The 19,099-nt window shown below is 35.6% G+C and overlaps 1 protein-coding gene across 2 annotated transcripts; it reads left to right on the top strand.

Moving 5' to 3' along the window:
- The first annotated feature begins 1,541 nt into the window (after window positions 1-1,541).
- Window positions 1,542-18,858, top strand: LOC117678306 (mast cell carboxypeptidase A-like). Of its 2 annotated transcripts, none has more exons than XM_034439275.2 (11): window positions 1,542-1,632; window positions 1,852-1,927; window positions 3,038-3,162; window positions 5,326-5,428; window positions 5,533-5,634; window positions 6,186-6,287; window positions 7,271-7,381; window positions 8,244-8,334; window positions 9,246-9,454; window positions 14,422-14,506; window positions 18,488-18,858. In XM_034439275.2, the coding sequence occupies exons 1-11, from the start codon at window positions 1,559-1,561 to the stop codon at window positions 18,673-18,675; spliced, it is 1,266 nt and encodes a 421-aa protein (XP_034295166.1). In that variant the 5' UTR covers window positions 1,542-1,558; the 3' UTR covers window positions 18,676-18,858. The 2 variants fall into 2 exon arrangements, with proteins under 2 accessions (XP_034295166.1, XP_087728762.1); XM_087872636.1 differs by having other exon boundaries at window positions 1,554-1,632; window positions 9,249-9,454.
- The last annotated feature ends 241 nt before the right edge of the window (window positions 18,859-19,099 follow it).

Raw genomic sequence — 19,099 nt, 5'->3', positions numbered from 1 at the left:
ATTTGTCTGAACTGAGGAGGTCAGAGTAAGAAGTGATTTTGGGCTGGGATACTATGCAGAAGAAATTCGATTCACAATCCGTTGGCTCAGTGGTGGTCAGTGATTAAAACTCATAAGGAAATATTTCTCCTGCTGCCTTGAGTTTGGAAGCAGTCCCATAGATGGAAGTCATAGACATTTTGGTGAGGTAGCAACGTTTAGAACTGTAAGGCACCCCAGACCGCTCCTGAGTGAAGGAGTGGAATGTCTGCCAATTTGAACCTCCTTAGCATCAGAGCGTGTTAATATAAGGCAACTGGCAGTTGGAACAGAGTTCTTTTCAGGTGGGGAGGGAGAGTAGAAAGTCTAACTCCTTAGCATCAGAATGTGTGAAAATAATACTGTATATGAAATACTAATGATATGATGGTCATTTCAAAAAATCCTTTCTTAGCGAGCACCTAGAAGCCAAGAGCAACATACATGTCAAATTTCAAGTTTGTAGGCTTTACCATTCTGGAGATTTCATGATGAGTGAGCGGTATTGACTTTTATATAGAGAGAGATTATATTCATTTTTATTATTTGTATAAATAACTCAAGACATACCTAAAATTTCTTTATCTTCCTATTTTCCACATAAACAATAAAATCCCCACATATACAGTATGCTCTGTTTCTCCAAATCTCACTCCAGACTCTGGCCTCAAATTGAACCAAATTACATCCACAGAAATCCAGATAGGGACATTTCTGGTACAAAGTCCCAGGATTAACTCAAATTGTCTCCATGCACTCACAAGGAGGTGGGCTTACCTTCAGTCAGAGGGAGCATTTGCTAGGATGGAAGCACATGTTAGGATAAAGTGGCCAAGAAATGGAGCAAAAGTAAACTGAAATTTTATTTGTTTATTTAGTAAATTATTTAGTAAATTTCTATTGCTGTCCATCTCACATATGTGACTCTGAGCAGTTTACAAAGGTAAAAACATAAAAACATTGGGAAAAAATCATTTTTGTGCTCTCAGTATTGGGAGAAGTATTGTTTTCTTCTTGGTAGTTTTTGATAAGACTGTTGTTTACTGTCTGAGTTGGTAGTTCCTTGATTGGAGTATTGTTTACTGCTTGATTGTTGGTCTGATACTAATCCTGATGTTAATCCTTCCTTATCTGGGTGTTGATTGTAGATGAGGAGGTATTTTGCTTTTTTTTTCTTCTTGCTTTTTTCTTTTAGCTTTTTGATGGTCTCTTTTTGATGGTGTAAATGTTGTTCATCTCTATCTTACACCTATCTAGGCTGATATGTGCTGAAGTATCCTGCGGAGCTGTTTATCTCCCACCAGGCAAAATGACACTTAATGGTATTTTTCACCTGATTGAGTTTTAGTTTTTGTTGTTACTTTTATTGCTCAGATTTTGTAATAATGAGTGGAAGACTAAAAGTGTATTAACTCTGAAATTCAAAAGCCATAATAGAGCATCCAATGAAAGCTTTAAAAGAAGTCACCTGATTGCTTATGTGTGCACATAAAGGCATATATAAGAAGTAAGGATCTAGCTTTACAGACAAAGTGGAATCATGAGGTTCATCCTTGCATTTCTGGGGCTCCTTTTTACAGCTCTGGGTGTTGTTCATGCACATTCCTTTAACAGGTAAATGTCAGGGTTCCAAGTAAAGTTACTGGTTTTACTAGCTTCATTACTGTATGTAGGCATATAGGCAGCTATTAGATGCAATCTGGTATAGCACTGTAAACCTGATGGAATGATTTACAACCATACATCAGATAAAAAGAGGAAGGAAATAGAACAAAATGTGACTTAGTTTGTGGTAATGTTTTTTTTTTTAATTATGCTTTACTTTTATTGAAGTGACAAAGTATTTCAAGTGAAACTTGAGAATGAAAATCAACTAAATGTCTTGAAGGATCTGGCCACTACAATACAGGTGAGGAGTCTTTTTAGCCCTATGCACCATATCTTTTTTTTCATATGATTCTACATAGCTTTTGCAAATAAAAAAATGTTTCAGTTATGTAAATGTGTTTTCAATCCATAGTGAAAGCTGCAAATGAAGCGAAGCCACTTCTGGTAGTTTAGCTTATACAATCTCTATACATATTGTATGTGCAGATATATTTTAGCTTAAACTACTCCCCAAATATTTACATGATTTTTTTAATGTAAACTCTTGCAGTAAAACTATGCCTCAGAATATAAATTGTACGAAACCTTTTGCCATTTTTTTATTGTTTTGATCTTGGTACTGATAAGATTGCCAGATATGAAGTAACATTGCATGTCAACAATAAATATACTGTAAAATATTTACATCAAATATTGGAAGATTAATAATGATATGTTGTGAGGGGTAAACATTTAATTATTGGTGGTTATATAACATTTTATTATTTTAGAAGATATGCTAAAATCTACAAAAGTAGAAAACAGTGCATGAAGGCATCCCCTTAATGCAACCATTTCGTAGCTTCATACTGGTCATTCAATGGTCTCATATTATCAATTGGCATTCTTTTCTCCCAAAGCTACCTTTTTCTGATGAGTAGTCCTCAGTTACAATGTTAATTGTTACTCTGAGCACCAGCCTAGTCATTCAAGCCATCCTAGCTTCAAACAGTCATTGAATGAGTAGTCATTAATTGAGACTACAGTTACTTTTGCTCTGCTACACATACACAGGAAAGCATAGAGATAATGAATTTGTTTACACAGAAAATAAAACAGGATGACTCTGTTAGGTATAGTGAAATGTCTACATTGAGCAGCTAATGCTGTGGATTATGGCAGTAAAGTTTTGAAATTCTACCTCCTGGTATTTCCTGGTTGAGGAAAATGGAAACGTCTGTGTCATTAATGCTGAAGTTAGACTCAACTAACCTGGATGTTAGAAAACAATATCCTATTTTGGCTCGCATAAAAGTGTCTTCTAACTTGTACGACAACTAATAAAAATATTTGTTTGCTACATGATTCCTCTTTTCTGTTCACGTTCTTAAAAATAAACTTGCCATACTTGCCCCCCACCCCCCACCCCCAGCTTGACTTTTGGCGTCCTCATTCAATTCAACATGTTCTTATTGGAAAAGAAGTGGATTTCAGAGTCAGTTCAGACCAGACAAACTTTGTTCAAAAGATCCTGGAGCAAAATCAAATCCAAAACAGGTATGTGGTTCACAATTCAGATTCATGAGAATGCATGCTATAAATAAATTATCAGCAATTTAATCAACGAAATCCAAATAGAATTAAACAAATTTCTTTAGGAGACAGACAGAAGAAAGGAGACAGAGATGAAGAGTAAATATATGTCAATTAATTAAAGACAATTTAAATCAATCTAAAAGAATTACCGGTACTCTTTAATGCAGAGTACACAACATATCAAGGACCACACTTTAAAAGTAGATGGGACCAAAGATTCCATTTTTTAATAGCTTTCAGGGTCTTTAAGGGGAAGAACAGATGCCTCATCTCTCTTCCAAGCTTAAAACATCCATTTTGCCCTTAACTTTCCTCTCAAACTTTGAAATTTATGAACAAAAAAAAGATATGAGGTAAACAGGATTGATGGTCTTAATTTAATTCAATTTTTAAAATAGTATATTGTCCTACATCTACAATATTATGTACATACTTATCTATGGTATAAGTCCCTTTACATCAGTGCTGCTTGTTCTTGAATAAAAGGTAATCAATGCAAAATTCTATTTCTCTTTTCAATCTTTCTACTTGATTTTCAGTCTTTTCCCTATGTAAACATAAAGTTTGACATGCTTTCTTTTTAAAACAACCATATCCGTCTTCTCTTACTACTGCTCCTTCAATAATATATCAATTCAACTTCCTGACTCTCTCTTGTGATGTAGTATTGCCATAACTACAGATTTTAAAATCCAAAGACATTAGAAGCAGTGGGAGTTCCTCCACTGATTTCATCTAAATATCATTTCTATTTAATGAGGGTAATCCAGTACAAAACAGAAAAATAGGAAGTTAGCAAACAGTAAATGATACTTAAGCAGGCTTTCATTCTTCAGTTATTTTGCTAAACTGAACAATACATTTATAATAGAAATCACTAGTTTATGTCATCATGACTATGTATGTGTGCTTTCTGGATACCACAGGATCAGTTATTCATTTCTGCCTTTATCAAGTTATTCTACTCCCTGTGTTAAACACAGGTAAAGTATTAAAGGCTGAATAAAGTAACATGATGTTGTATTTCTGATGCACTTATTAATACAATTGCCCATAGTTGACAACTTCCCCACCATTCTCAGTTTAAAAACCTATTTCAGAAAGGCTCACCCTATTATTTTAAACCAAGTGTTTTCTTTCCATTTGTACATATAAAATAATCGGTTCACCAGAATTCACATATTCTGGTGGCACATAAAATTTTTTATGAACCATCCATCATTTATTTAAGAATTTATACATTAAAGCAGTGATGAACTTTGGGGTTGAATGCCTCTGGTTAATTTTCTTTGTTCTGATGTTTTGCTAGCAACTGTAGATGGTATCTTCAGAGACTGAGTAAGCTGCTTTGTGCTTTGTGCAGCACACAAGCAACTCAGCTGAGCTGAATGGATTCTTACATAAACCCTGAAAGCTGATCTATGTTTGGTCCATGTCTTGTGAGTCCAAGATATCTGATTCCTCGTTGGTTCCTTCCTTGACTAAGTCATTTCGATCAAATTCCAAGACTACTGATTGGTCTGTCTTCATCCTGAAATCTCATCAGTGCTTCATTGATGTCAGCCTTGAAATGTATAAATTGCACAGGCATGCAAAAATGGATTTCCAAATGGGCTGCCTAAATACAGAATGGGCTCAATTTGAGAAAAAATAAATTATTAATCTGGAAATATAGATATTTAACTACAAGCAAAAAGTGACCTAGTGCTTGGAAGTAGTGTTTTAAAGCAACTGCCCAGGAGCTATGTGACATCATCGGGAAGGGAATGGCTTGGGGGTAAGATACAATGCAGCACTTGCTAGTCACTGGATCAATCCTGTGTTCAGATACATTAGGATGGCAACCATAACTGTGTCTTTGGGGCTTTGATCATTTAATCTACTTTTTTAAAATTCCCTTGGCTATCTTTATTCCTATAAATTTACAGAGTAATGTAAGCAAAACAATGGGGGGGCAGCAGTTCACTTGTTTATAATGCAAGTTTTAACAAAGCGAAAAAGAGAGAAAGAAGGAATAATTTTTAATGTAGGAATGTGAGCCTTTAGGGCCAAAGAAATCCTAAACAAAAAGATTTCAGGGAAAGCAAGACTACATATTTAATCTAATTATGTTTCCTATTACAGAATTTTATTCCACAATCTACAAAATGAAATTGAGAACCAGTTGGATGGAGGGAAACGTTTCCGTAAGAAATACTTCTACACAAGATATAATGAATGGGAAAAGGTATTATGCACTGAAAGAAACTTTTACTTAGATAATTTAAAATAACAAAACATATTCTAACCCTTTAAGATTCTCTTAATTCTATTACTATATGATCATCTTAGATTGCTGCATGGACTAAACGAATGGCCAAAAAACATGCCAAACTGATCTCCAGGATTAAGATTGGAAAGACTTATGAGAAGCGGCCTATGTATGTCCTTAAGGTAAAAGTGTCAGTATAATTCAAGCTTTTAATGAATAAGTGTACATCTACAGGCAATGCATAATGGAAAAGTAGATTAACAGAAAGTTGTAGTATTGAACTGCATTAGCTGACACCAGGATAAACTGATCTACAATGGAAAGTATGATTAAACCTATTCTAGTTCATTCAATGTTATAATGTATGGCTGTGAAAGTTGGACCATAAGAAAGGCTGAGCACCAAAGACTTGAGGCCTTTGAACTATGGTGCTGAAGAAGACTCCTAAACAAAAGTTTATTCAATGTCATACTTTTTTTTTTTAATCGCATGTTCATCTCTTTTGTTTTAAAATGTAGAAAAATGTACACGTATTTTATTACACAACTTTCTCAGAATACGATTTTACATGTCTGGTTCCCTAAAATAAACAATTTTCATTGAGAATTTCAATAAAAGCTAGAAGTAAGCAAATCAAAGGAAATGCAAATTAATTCTAACACTAGAAACAGATCAATTATTATGCAAATTAAACATAAGAAAGTTGTAAAAATTCAATTTTCCCTGGAAACAGGTTGGGAAACAGAGTTACCAAAAGAAAGCTATATTTATGGATTGTGGTATTCATGCACGAGAGTGGATCTCACCAGCCTTTTGCCAATGGTTTGTAAAGGAGGTTAGTAAACTATGCTTAATCAACACTGTCAGTAATATATTCACCCTAGAATAAAGAATTGGGTTATGATAGGACAGCACTACAGCATCAGTTTGCATATGAGCATATTCAACTAGAAGCGAATATCTGTAGCTGACTTGAATTATAAAGTCCTTGGTCCCCTTTGATTATTTCTTCTCAGACATCTCATTACCCAGCTAAGTAACAATATCAGTATCAGTAAAGGTAGGTTTTGCTCCCTGTTTAGATTCAGTAACTTGCCTGGCAGTTTTGATAGGGATGTGGTTTTGACTTCATAATTGTTTAATGAAGCTATTGTTTTCTGCTTGATTGTTTGTCTAGTGTTGTTCTCTGCTTATCTGGGTGTTGAATGCTGGAGAGGATGTGACCTTCTTTGTTTCCTTCTTTTTTAGAAAGCAACTTTTTAGAAAGCAGCTATTTGAGGGAAACTGAAAGGTACAAACTATTAGAAATCTGCTGATTTAGTGTGTGTGTGTGTGTGTGTGTGTGTGTGTGTGTGTGTGTGTTTTCTCGTAGGCATCTGGCTGACCACAGTTTGACACAGAATGTTGGGCTAGATAATCTCTTGATCTGATTCCCCAAGGCTTGTTTTAGATTCTTCCATGCCAGTCTCTCAAAGCCCCAAATAATCTTCTGAAGCCCTCCTGGAAGTTTTCCATATAAGGTGAAACAGGAGAGAGCATTCAAGAAAGAGTGATCTTTGCTTTCCCTCTGAAAAGAAATTTGCCCATAATTAATTTTGACATCAGTTAGTGTCAGAAAAAACACAGTCAATGTAAATATTGTAAAATAATTGTAAATTATTACTTACATTATAGATTTCATTAGTATAAGCTACTATAGATAGATGAGGGAAGACAGAATGAAAATATACTTTAAAAGATAAGTATTGTGATGTTTCCAATATTCTCAGCTTATTGAAAATTGTTTTATTTTAATATGTGTGTCTTTTTCTGTTACAGGCTGTCACAACTTATGGAATAGACAAGGACATGACACTACTCTTAGACAACATAAATTTCTATGTTCTCCCAGTGTTCAACATTGATGGTTATGTCTGGACATGGAGCAAAGTACTTTTCGTGTTTATTCCTTTCTAGAAAACAGTATTTCTTGATTCCCCATGAATTATGGGGACGGTAGAAAGGATGATTTTTTACTACCAGCGTGTTAGAATATCTTTAAAGGTTATATGTGTTCTAACAACAAAAAAATGAAATTCATCACAGAAAAATATGTCTATCTATCCTTCTCTGGTGTTCTTTTTTCTACCATAATTAATATTAAAAGCATAGCTTCTTCTTCATGTAATCCTTTCGTTAACTAAAGACAGCAAAAAGTCATAAGTTAGGGCTTCATTAGTCTTCATATCAGTTAATTACTTCCAAGGATTTAAAAAATGCAACATGCAAATTAAAGCAAATGAGTATATTGTTATCTGATATTTTACAGATTATAGCTCCATTCCTCATACAGAACAGGAAGAAATCCATCAAAAAGTACAGTTTATAGTAAGCAGCATATAGGAGTATTAGTCTTCTCTCATATGAGTACATCTTTGAATTACTTAAATGTCATCCTTACTTGGATGTCAGCACAGCAGGACAGTGGGATTATACTTACTCAGACCACTGACAAACAACAACTCAGATTTAAAATGTAATAAACGTGTAAGCAATAAAATTGTATAAGCAATTCCAAAAGTTAATGTATATGCATTTATTTTCACTCAGAGATAAAAATTAAAGGTAACTTGAATGTTATACTACTGATAGAATAATGCAAAAGAAAACATGTCTGGAAGCGGTATATAGCACCACAGTCCTTCTATCCACTTACATTAGTTGTACATAGTTTGCAAATAAATTGATAATACGTTCAGAATTAAGAAATAAGAATATGAAATAATGGATTTCAATCACTTTTGCCTTACAGGACCGCATGTGGAGAAAAAACCGTTCCAATAACTCTAACAGTGATTGCATCGGCACTGACCTGAACAGGAATTTCAAAGCTGCTTGGGGCTGTAAGTAGAATGTAAGACATGTAAGAAAAGAGAATGATGTGATCTTCCTTAAATCCCACAAGCAAATATCAATCCCAGAATAAGTTGAAAGAAGCAACAACTTCTGCAAGATGGTCAAGGTAACACAAATGATGAAAGCAGCACCATGCCGATGCAACAGAAGCTTTGGCACGTTTATATGTGTTTCATGATAGCAATAGCAATAGCACTTAGACGTACAGTATATACCGCTTCTAGTGCTTTACACTTTCTCTAAGCCATTTATGGAGTCAGCATATTGCCCCCAACAATCTGGGTCCTCATTTTACTGACCTCGGAGGGATGAAAGGCTGAGTCAACCTTGAACCGGTGACAATCAAGCTGCTGAACTGCTGACAGCCGCAGTCAGCAAAAGTAGCCTCCAGTACTGCATTCTGACCACTGCGCCATCATGGCTCATGATGTCACAAGTACACACAAAAGGAGTGGACCTCTTTTAGTCATTTTGGAATAAAACTGAGATCACTTCTGCATGGAAGTCAATTAGTTTTCTCTAATGTACAGGATTAATGCATAGGATGCATAGCAGAATCAGGAACAATCTCTAAGTTTTAGACAAGAATTAATGCCAATTTGTCCTGCTAGCTCTACATTATGAGAAATATTAAAGTATTGCATATTTGGGATGTGCCAATCCTTTTTTCAAAAAGCTGTATTTTTTCAAGAAAGAATCAGAACTATGCCTATAAAACTATGTAGATTGATAAATGACCAATATTTCAAGGCTTTCATTATTTTGTTATCACAAATTCAAAGCCTTAGGAATTTTTACATAAAGAACATATTATGAATGTCCATCCTGTGCATCAGTATTGGGAAGAAATACAAATAGCTTTCATATGAGCAACTCTTCTTAATATTTTTCGTTGCAGCAGACAAATATGATGAAATACATGACCCTTGTGAAATGATATACTGTGGTTCCTCAGCTGAATCTGAGCCAGAAACAAAGGCAGTCACAACCTTTATTCGTGCACATCTTGCTTCTATCAAAGGATATATAACCATCCATGCTTATTCTCAGATGCTATTGTTTCCTTATGGCTATACAGAAGAAGAAGCACCTACTCATGACAAACTGGTATGTAGAAAAAGGGAGGTTTTCATCAATCTGCAACAAAAATGAATAGCCTTAGGACCATGTGCAATCTCCAGAACTCTTCTGGGAGCTTAAAAAAAAAACCCCAACTAGATGAGCTAATCATCATGAATATCAGTAGGACATTTTCTTGCTATTTCAAGGTTAGAAATTTAAAAAAACACCTGCAGAAAACTGCAGTGAAAACCCAGAAACAGGCTCAAAGACATGTTTTGAAAATTAAAGACAAAGAAAATACTTACCTCGCTCACTGTCCTTGCTTTCTTCTCAAACTTTAAAAGGACTCCCGGCCATCCCAAAAGTTTCTGCTTGCCCTTTTTATTTGTTTATTTAATTTTAAGTGTTTAAGCATGTTTTCCCATTTGTTTTTTATTTATTTATATTTCATATTGTTTAGACCACCTATCTCCCACAAGGAGAAGCTCCTTGTGGGAGATATATAAAACAGCATATAAAGTTAACATTAGAATATTATAATTAATTTGAATTAAACATTTTATTTTTATTTTTTTAAATAATCTTTATTTATATTTCCCATTAAAAACAAACAAAAAATAACAACACACCATATAAATAACATACAACACAAAAAACATCACAAATAACAAACAAGTAATAGATGCAGCTAGCACTTTAGCAACTAACTATTCAATATAGTATTACAATCTAGGGGAGATAGAACAATTTATATCTCTTTATATATCAATTAGGTCTAATCGACCTCACTTTCCTTGTATAATATAGTTTTCTCCATAGCTACCTTTCCTCTTTTGGTTTGGGTTATGATTTTCTCTTCTCTAGCCAAGTATATAATTTTTCCCAGGATAAACATGTTTGTGTTTGGTCTCTATCTTTTAACTTCTTGGTCAATTTATCTGCTTCCACACAGTCTAAAATCTTTTTTATAATTACTTCCTCTGATGGGATATTTTGATTTTTCCAAAATTGCACGTATGTCAATCTCGCCGCCGTGATAATGTGAAGAGCTAAATACTATAGATCTTTCTTAATCTTATCCGGTTTGGAGCCGAGCAGGTGTGTCTCTGGTGACCATTCGATTTTTTGATTTAAAATCTCATTCAGCCATTTTTTTATTTTTCCCCAAAATTTTTGTGCTTCCGGGCATGAATTAAACATTTTAAAATTATAAGATTATAATGTAAAATTTTAAAGAAATAAAAAATGCAAAGATGGCCATTTAACATTGGTTCATAAAGGCAGATGAGGGCTCTCATGGCACCAACCAACCCCACAATTGCATGGTCCTTTGTGCCCCCCACACAACGCAGCAGAGCCAAATTTGACCCCTTTACAGAAGGCCAGGAAAGTAGGGACCAGCCTCACCTCTAGGGAAAAGATATCCCATAATGCAGGGGCAGATAAGGCTCTCTTCCTAGATCCTGCAGTCAACATTCTTTGACTGATGGGGTCTGTAGCATACGTTCCCTATCTGAACAAGTGAGACAGGCTGATGTGATGCGGTGAAGCCAGTTTCATAGGTAGTCTGTCCCCATGCCATATAGGGCTTTATAGGTGATGACTAACATCTTGAATTTGATCTGGAAGCAAACTGGCCCCCCAGTGCAGTTTGCAGAGCCAGGATCAGGGGTGAAATGCTCCTGGTTCGGACCAGATCACCCAATCCGGTAGCGATGGCGGCGGATGGTTTGGAGAACCGGTAGCAAAAATCCCTGCTCCCCCCCCCATGCCCAGCTGAGCCGCGCAATCATCAGAGGCTGTTTTTTTTACTTTTAAAAGCATTTTTTCCTACAACCTCTTCAGCCGAAAAAAATGCTTTTAAAAGTAAAAAGAAAGCCTCTGATGATCGCATGCTCAGCTGGGATTGTCAGAGGCTTTTAAAAGCATTTTTTCTACAATCTCTTTGGCCAAAGAAGTTGTAGGAAAATAAAATGCTTTTAAAAGCCTCTGACGATCCCAGCTGAGTTGCCTGATCGTCAGAGGCTTTTAAAAGTATTTTTTTCTGCAACCTCTTCAACCGAAGTGGTTGTAGGAAAAAAAAAGCTTTTAAAAGTAAAAAAAAAAAAGTTGGCCACGCCCACCCAGTCACATTAACCTCCCCCCCCACCACCACCAAGCCTCACCCACAGAACCGGTAGTAACAAATTGTACATTTCACCACTGGCCAGGATGTTATATTTGCACCCTTCTTTGGTCACCCAATACATAGAGGACAAAATGTTTATTGTTTTCATGTAATAAGTCACCTATAATTTTTTTTTTATTTGGTGTATTAAGAGTGAAACAGACTTTCCCCAAGAGACTTCCCCCCCCCAAACTGTTTTCCCAAATTACACATTTTAATGCAATTTTTGACCTGTGGGCTATTTCAAGACATAGATCAGGGAACTTTGTGAATAATCACAGAAGAATCCATCTTGGCAGATCATACCATTTTATAGTACCTCATCCATCTTCTCTGCCTGCTTGTTTGCTTGGTGAGAGATAGCACATGTATAGGAAACTCGAGAAGGAGAAGGAGAAGAAGCAGCTCTTACAGCAGGCCGAAAAGCCCTGAGATTGGCAGCAGGCCTGTTCTGAAGCATAGGCTTTGGCGGGTGCCCAACAATGCTGGACTTGACACCATCCAGCCCCAGAAAAAGGCTTGTAAAAGCCACTCTCCATCCTCCCAACCAGTACGTACTATCACAAAGTTCTTGCTAGTTTTTAAAATAATCTGAACTTTGGCAATCACCTCACATTCAAAATGAGATGTTTTTCTTTGCAGAAACAATTTTGAAAGGTTCCCCTGTCCAATACAAGCAGATGCCAACAAGGATCATTTTCTATTAGTGGTGATAGAGAATGAAAGTATAGAAAGTTCAGACTAAAAAAACCATTTCCTTTTATAGCCTGAAGCACTGAGTTGTTCATTGATTATCGAAAATACACATTCTAAATAAATGGACCAAAATGAAAGGAATAAACAGATGGTTAATTCTTATCTATTACATTTAGATTGCCTCCCTGAACTCACATGTAGCAAATAACAGAAGGTGCAGTTGGGAGGTGATCTAGGATGGGGTGGTGATAATTATTTGACTATAAATAAAAATGCTTTCTTGGCCATAGCCAAGAAAAGCAATAGGATGCAAATAAATCAACAAGAACTTGTAACAAAATTGTTCTCACTGGAATGGAGCACAGCCACCTCCTGAAAACAACAAGCAAAAGTCAAAGGGGTCTCTGACCATTTACCATAATCAATGATGACTAGAACAAAGGAGAACACAACAAAACAAAACACAATACAATGCAATGCATAATAATTAACCATATCACAGAGGGATCCTTGGTGCTCTCTGAGCTTGGTTGTTTTCATGCAGACGTTTCATTACCAAACTAAGTAACATCATCAATGCTAGTAAGGTGCTAGTAATATAATCAATGCTAGTGAACTTCTTACTAGCACTGATGATGATACCTAGTTTGGGTAGTGAAACATCTGCCAGAAGACAACCAAGTTCAGAGATCACCAAGGCCACCTTCATTTCAATCCTGAGTTACAAATATTCTCCCCTATTGGTACTCATATCACAGAAATAGCTTATATCTGTTTAAGGTTTCACAGATTAATGGATTGCAAAATGTATAGCTGATCTGCTCCATGAGATGATTTAAAGATCTGTGGTGTCCTTGGTGCTCTCTGAGCTTGGTTGTTTACTTGCAAGCAAACAATTCAGAAAGCATCAAGGACTCCACCGTTCAACCCTGAGCTGCATGTATTCTCTCCTATTGATTCTAGGCAAAGCTTTATTTTACAAATTGTCTGTCAATGAAATTGATTTTTGGGATTTGCCACCCCAACCTATCTGCAGGGTAGCAAGTTGGAGAAGACTACTAAGATTGCAGGATGCTATAAATGCTAATCATCTAAAATTAGGATTTAGTTTCCCATCTCTGAAATTCATTTTTCTCCAAGGTAAAGAAGATGCTATGTCACCTGCCAACATATACACAATATTAATGTTCCCTAAGCAATGTAGGTACATTTTATACAGCTTTTCATCCTATCAGTTTTACAAAAATGACAGAGAAGTCTTCAAAACAGGGGAAAACTTAATTCAGTAAAATGTGTTGGTATATAAAAATGTTCTCTCTTGGCACTAAAAAAGTTGGCACCAGGCTAACTTCTTGTGTAATAGGAATGTAACCACTGAGAAAGCCCCATCTTTGTAGGTTATCTTTGTACTTCTGAAGAACAAAACATGCAGAAAAAAGCCTCAGCAGATTATCTTAAAGAACTGTTTTGGACAGATGCAACAAAGAAAAGTGTATTATATAGACTATTATATCTAAATAGACATGGAAGTTGGCATTCCTTCAAATGAAAGGTCCTAGGCCTTCTATTATTAAGGATTAAAATGCATTTATGTGCATATTCCAATACACAAATGGAGAGGCATATTCGGATCCTGGCTTGCATGCAGACTCAGCAGGAGACATGGAGCATATTAGGTATACATCTGTATGACAACACATCTCTAGATGCAGCACGAATCATTCAGCAGATTTTCTCTCCAAATTGTACAGCTTGGATAGGGATAAAATTCCCAATTGCCTTTCAACAGAAGTGGGAATCCAAATTCATTGCTTGTGGCCTCTAGTCACATCAATGCTCCATTACATGTAATTACTTATGGACCCGGGCCCAAATCTAGGATTGTCCAAGAGCTTTAAAATCAACCAAAATTTAATTTGCTTGTGACACTACATAGGGCTCAGTTAGCAGGTGTTAAATAGGACCTCAGATGCTTGTCATACTGGGCTAGAGGAACAAATATCATTTCCTGGCTGAAGGCAAATTCCTATGTTCATATAAATTATCTGAAAGTGATTGGGATATCATTGAATGTGTATGTAGTTGAATTTGCCAAGAAAGAAAGGAGAATCTGGATTATTGATCTAATATTTCTTCTTTTCAAATACAGAATAAATTGGCTAAAGAAGCTGTGGATGCTTTACATAGCCTCCATCAAACAGAGTATATATATGGAGCAATTGCAACCACAATTTGTAAGTATCTGTATTAGCAAAGTTCTGCTTCAAAATGTTTTATATGCTTTTTACACTGAAAAGTCTGCATATCTGCTTTGACATGTTGGGATGTTTTATTCTGTAACTTGTAAATACGTAAGAGAGAATGCTATATGTTATGTTCTGACAGTTGACGCATGCGCAATGCGGCCGCCAGACGAGGGTGCTGTGCTGGCGGGAAAAAGGGCGGTCACCCATTGGTTCAGTTGTTGACAGCCGCGAGTATATAAGAGCTGTCAGTTGTGAGGGAGTTTGCCTCATTAGTTGTAGTTCTCCAAGTGAGTACGGCTCGTCACATTTCCTGTAATAAAAGGTTGGTTGATGTTACGCTGCCTCTGCCTCGATCCTTGCCTGCCTGTTCGAAGCTAAAACACTATAGGGCAGGGATGTCAAACTCACATTATCACGGCGGCATCACGTGACATATTGGAATTTTTTCCCCTTTGCTAAACTGGGTGTGGGCGTGGCCAGCGCGTGACGCATCTGGTCCGTGGGCCATGTGTTTGATAGTCCTGCTATAAGGCATTGTAGGAAGGTACAAACATCATTCATCTTGGGCAGAAGAGGAGATCTATGACAGGCATCCTCAGTGGGACTGTGGAAAGTTCTGCCACCAGAACCATGCCTCATACTCTAAAAGTGGAGAGAAACTGAAATTATTATAGGAACATGTAGAAACTTAGATTTTCTCATCCTCGTTTTCTCATTTCTTTAACCCAACCCCAACAATTTTCTGATAGATTTCAAAGAAGAAAGACTTTATTTTATTTTATTTTTAAAAAAAGCTCAACCTCCAAGAGTACCACACATCTTTTTAAGATTCTTTAATTCTGAGGACAAGCTTCCATTGTACACATATTCTTTTTGTTCACATAAGATTTTGTCTCATTTTACTTTTTTTGTTTCTTTCCTGAAGTTAGTTTTGTATTGTTTTTGTGACTTCAAGTCAGTGTTGATTCCTAACAACTTCCTGGACTAATCCTAACCCTAACCCTGAAGTTTTCTTGGCAAGTTTTTTTTTTTTTTCAGAAATGATTTGCTATTGCCTTCTTGTGTTAATGACATACCCAAAGTTACCCAGTTCACTTTGTCCCTTAGACAAAACTAAAATTCTCATACCTTAACTTCTATACCAAATTAATTACCTCCTGAAGATAGTATTATTGACTTAAATGTTGCACTTGTATGTAAAATCTGCATTTCAGTTCATCTGATAATTTCAATTATTCAGGCAGAGCATGGAAAAGGTGCATCCATGTATATAGATTACAGTAATATCTCTTTCTCTAAAAATGTTTTTATCCTCACCTGAGACTGTAGTTCCAAGAAACTAACAGGAGTTTGGTATAGTGGAGGTTCTACCATGGATTCCTCCAGCTAACCAGTAAATAAGACTATTGTCTCCAGGGCTTACTTTCTGAGAAACCAACTATTTGGGCTACCAGCCCAGTCATTTAGATCAGCAAGGGAAACCCTTTTGAAATTACCCTGCTGCCTGCCATAATCTCTGCACCTCCTATATCTATATCATGAGTCGTAGAGAATATTTGGATACCACTGCCCCAAGATTTAGATCCAAGAAAAGGTCCAAACTGTTAAGGGCTGATTAAATTTAATGATAGTGATTAGTTTGCTTTGATTTTAAATAGTTTACCTATACTTTAATGTTTCATTATTTGTATTTTAATTACTATACACTGTCTCAAGAATTGTTAAATGCAATTTCACGTTTGTTTGTTTGTTTGCTTGTTTATGGTCCAAATAGATCTCCTTTTTGAAAAACAAAAGAGTGAAATGCAAAAAACTACAATATTAACAGAAAAAAGATGGAGTTAAAAAAATCTAGCTGTATTATGGTGATATATATAAATGTGAGCTTATTAAGCTTTGACTACATTAAAAATATATTTACTTGTCAAAGTAAATAATAGTCTCCTATATGCCTCAAAATCAAGTAAAATTACTTTTAAAATACTCTCTGTGCTGTACTCCAGGTTCAGTGGAGGCAAAACTTTTCATACGATAACAAATTCAGTGTTTTATGAATTTAGCTCCATATCAGATTAAGCTCTTTAACTATAAATTAACCATATTTCTTCACAAAATTATATTGACAGAGGTAATGATTTAAAACCAAATGAACCCATAGCTGTACCATATGACTTAAAGAAACTTCAAATTTCTTACAATGCCAACACAAAACAACCTAAAATTAAAAAAAAAAATACTTTTCAACATTCATTGAGAGAACAATAGAAATAAAATAATATTTTCGGATGAATTAATTTCATTTTTAATCATAACAAGGATATTATATATTTCTTAATCATCTTGATCTATTGATTCTGCAAACTCAAATTCTTCACTTTATAATTACTTGAATGCTGGTTTCCCTTTAAGCAGTTCATCTCTTAAAGTTCCTAAAGTTATAGGAAATAGGAAAGTTATAGGAAAGTTTTATTTAATACCTTCTCATTGCTCAGATATTTTTTTTCTTGAGCAAACTTTGTTGAACTAGTGTCCATTTTTGCCTTGAAATGAAAAACAGTGACATTTGTCCTATATTCCGTTTGTTTTCTCTGATTACAACAAATAACTTTTCAAAATCAGACTATACACTTTCATATCAGCTTTTCATCTGTTAAACTACCCTTTCTCACTGAAAGTGCTGATTTGAACTTCAACTCTGTCTGATGTAATCTCTTCAAAGAAATACCACATCATATGACATTGTATTAAATAAATTCCCATAACTGACACCAAATGTCATTCATATGGAGCAGGAAGTTTATTATGCAATTTTCTTCGTGATGTTTTTTTCAATCTAATTTTGTCTATCTATAGAACTCTGCAAGTTATCTGCAAGCTCTCTTTTATATTTGCATATCTGGACTGATGATCTCACTTTTCAAACTAGCCGATAACAGGGTATTTTACCCCCAGAGTTTTCAGTGTTCTATAAGTTAGCAAAAATCCTTTTCTGACAAGAGAATCAAATGTTTAATTTCCAGCCCAAATAGTACCGTACAGTTAAATATTTATTTGTACTTCTGCATTTGGCATTCTTCCTCATAATTTCAAGAGACATATTTTTATAGAACTATTTAACGAACATTAATCCACTAAGATTATTAAAGGCCTGGAGACAAAAACATATGAAGAATGGTTGCAGGAATTGGGTATGGCTAGTCTAGAGAAAAGAAGAACTAAGGATGACATGATAGCAGTAGTCCAGTATTTGAGAGGCTGCCATAAAGGAGCAGGGGTCAACTAATTTTCCAAAGCACCAAAAGGCAAGACAAGAAGCAATGGGTGGAAATTAATCAAGGAGAGAAGCAACCTGAAGTTAAGGAGAAACCTCCTAGCAGTGACAACAATTAATCAGTGGAACAGCTTGCCTTCAGAAGTTGTAAGGACTTTATCACTGGAGCTTTTTATGAAAACACTGGACCTACCTGAAATGGTATGGGGGTCTCCTGTTTGAGTAGGGGATTGGATAGAAGACCTCCAAGGTCCCTTACAGTTCTATTCTGATTGAATAAAAAAAGGAAAGGTACAATGGCAAACCACTTCTGAAAAACCTTGCCAAGAAAACTGCAGGGACTTATCCAGTCATTCGCTAAGAATTGGACACAATTGAAAATAATCAATTTGAAGAAGAAGAAAAAATAAGAATCCCAATCCTTACTGGCATCTAGTAAGAAGTATGTATGACTTCAGAATACATGCAGGGAATTTAATCATGATTTTAGAAAGTATGGACGAAGGCATGGATAGTTGGGTGCCCTGAAATAACAATATCCATTTAATTGCCTATGCTAGTCCTCATTCTGTTTCATTTGAACCAATGGAGGTAGCTCTGGTGAAAATCTTTTTCTCAGACTAATCTCACACAGTCAGTCTTCCTATTTCACCATTCCCTTTGTGTTCCGGTTGTTTTTAACATTATTTGTTTTTCAGATCCTTGTTCTGGAACATCCGTAGATTGGGCTTACGATGAAGGAATAAAATATTCATTCGCCTTTGAGCTTCGTGACCATGGCCAGTACGGTTTCCTCCTGCCTGAAAGTCAGATAAAACCTACCTGTAAGGAAACCATGCTGGCAATCAAAGTAATTGCCAAGCACATTGTCGACAATGCTCATTGAACACATGGTGACATTTCCTTGCAAAAGAAATTCTCTCTTCCTTGGCTGCAATTGTCCCCTTGATTCTACCTGCAATTATAGATTCTCTTTTCTGATTTTTCTATTCCACTGATATTTTGTTGTCTTTCCCTTTGATGCCTTTCAGCACTAATTAAACTTTGAAAATGCAGTTTGAAGGACAAATTTTCTGCTGGATTCATTTTATTCAAGCATATGGAAGACATTTGCTGAATAACTGTTAGCTCACTTCTTAGTGAATTCCCGGATTTGCCCTTTAATGAACATATCTTTGATAAATCTGATGATGATTCCTCCATTGCTCTGTGTTTGAATATTTGTTGCCTGTTCCAAAATTATTTTTTGCCTGACCTGCTCATCTATAACAGGGGTCTCCAACCTTGGCAACTTTAATACTTGTGGATTT

This window comes from Pantherophis guttatus, chromosome 6 (assembly GCF_059756535.1).
Source record: "Pantherophis guttatus breed Tessera chromosome 6, ASM5975653v1, whole genome shotgun sequence".
Taxonomy (NCBI): Eukaryota; Metazoa; Chordata; class Lepidosauria; order Squamata; family Colubridae; genus Pantherophis; species Pantherophis guttatus.
The sequence above is the reverse complement of the archived record's forward strand: the minus strand, read 5'-3'. Positions and strand labels throughout refer to the sequence as shown.

Bases quoted from the DNA above. Each gene is read 5' to 3' on its own strand.
- LOC117678306 (XM_034439275.2), top strand. From the start codon at position 1,559: ATGAGGTTCATCCTTGCATTTCTGGGGCTCCTTTTTACAGCTCTGGGT. The intron at 1,633-1,851 runs GTAAATGTCAGG...CTTTTATTGAAG, and splicing joins CATGCACATTCCTTTAACAG to TGACAAAGTATTTCAAGTGA. The intron at 6,288-7,270 runs GTTAGTAAACTA...TTTCTGTTACAG, and splicing joins GCCAATGGTTTGTAAAGGAG to GCTGTCACAACTTATGGAAT.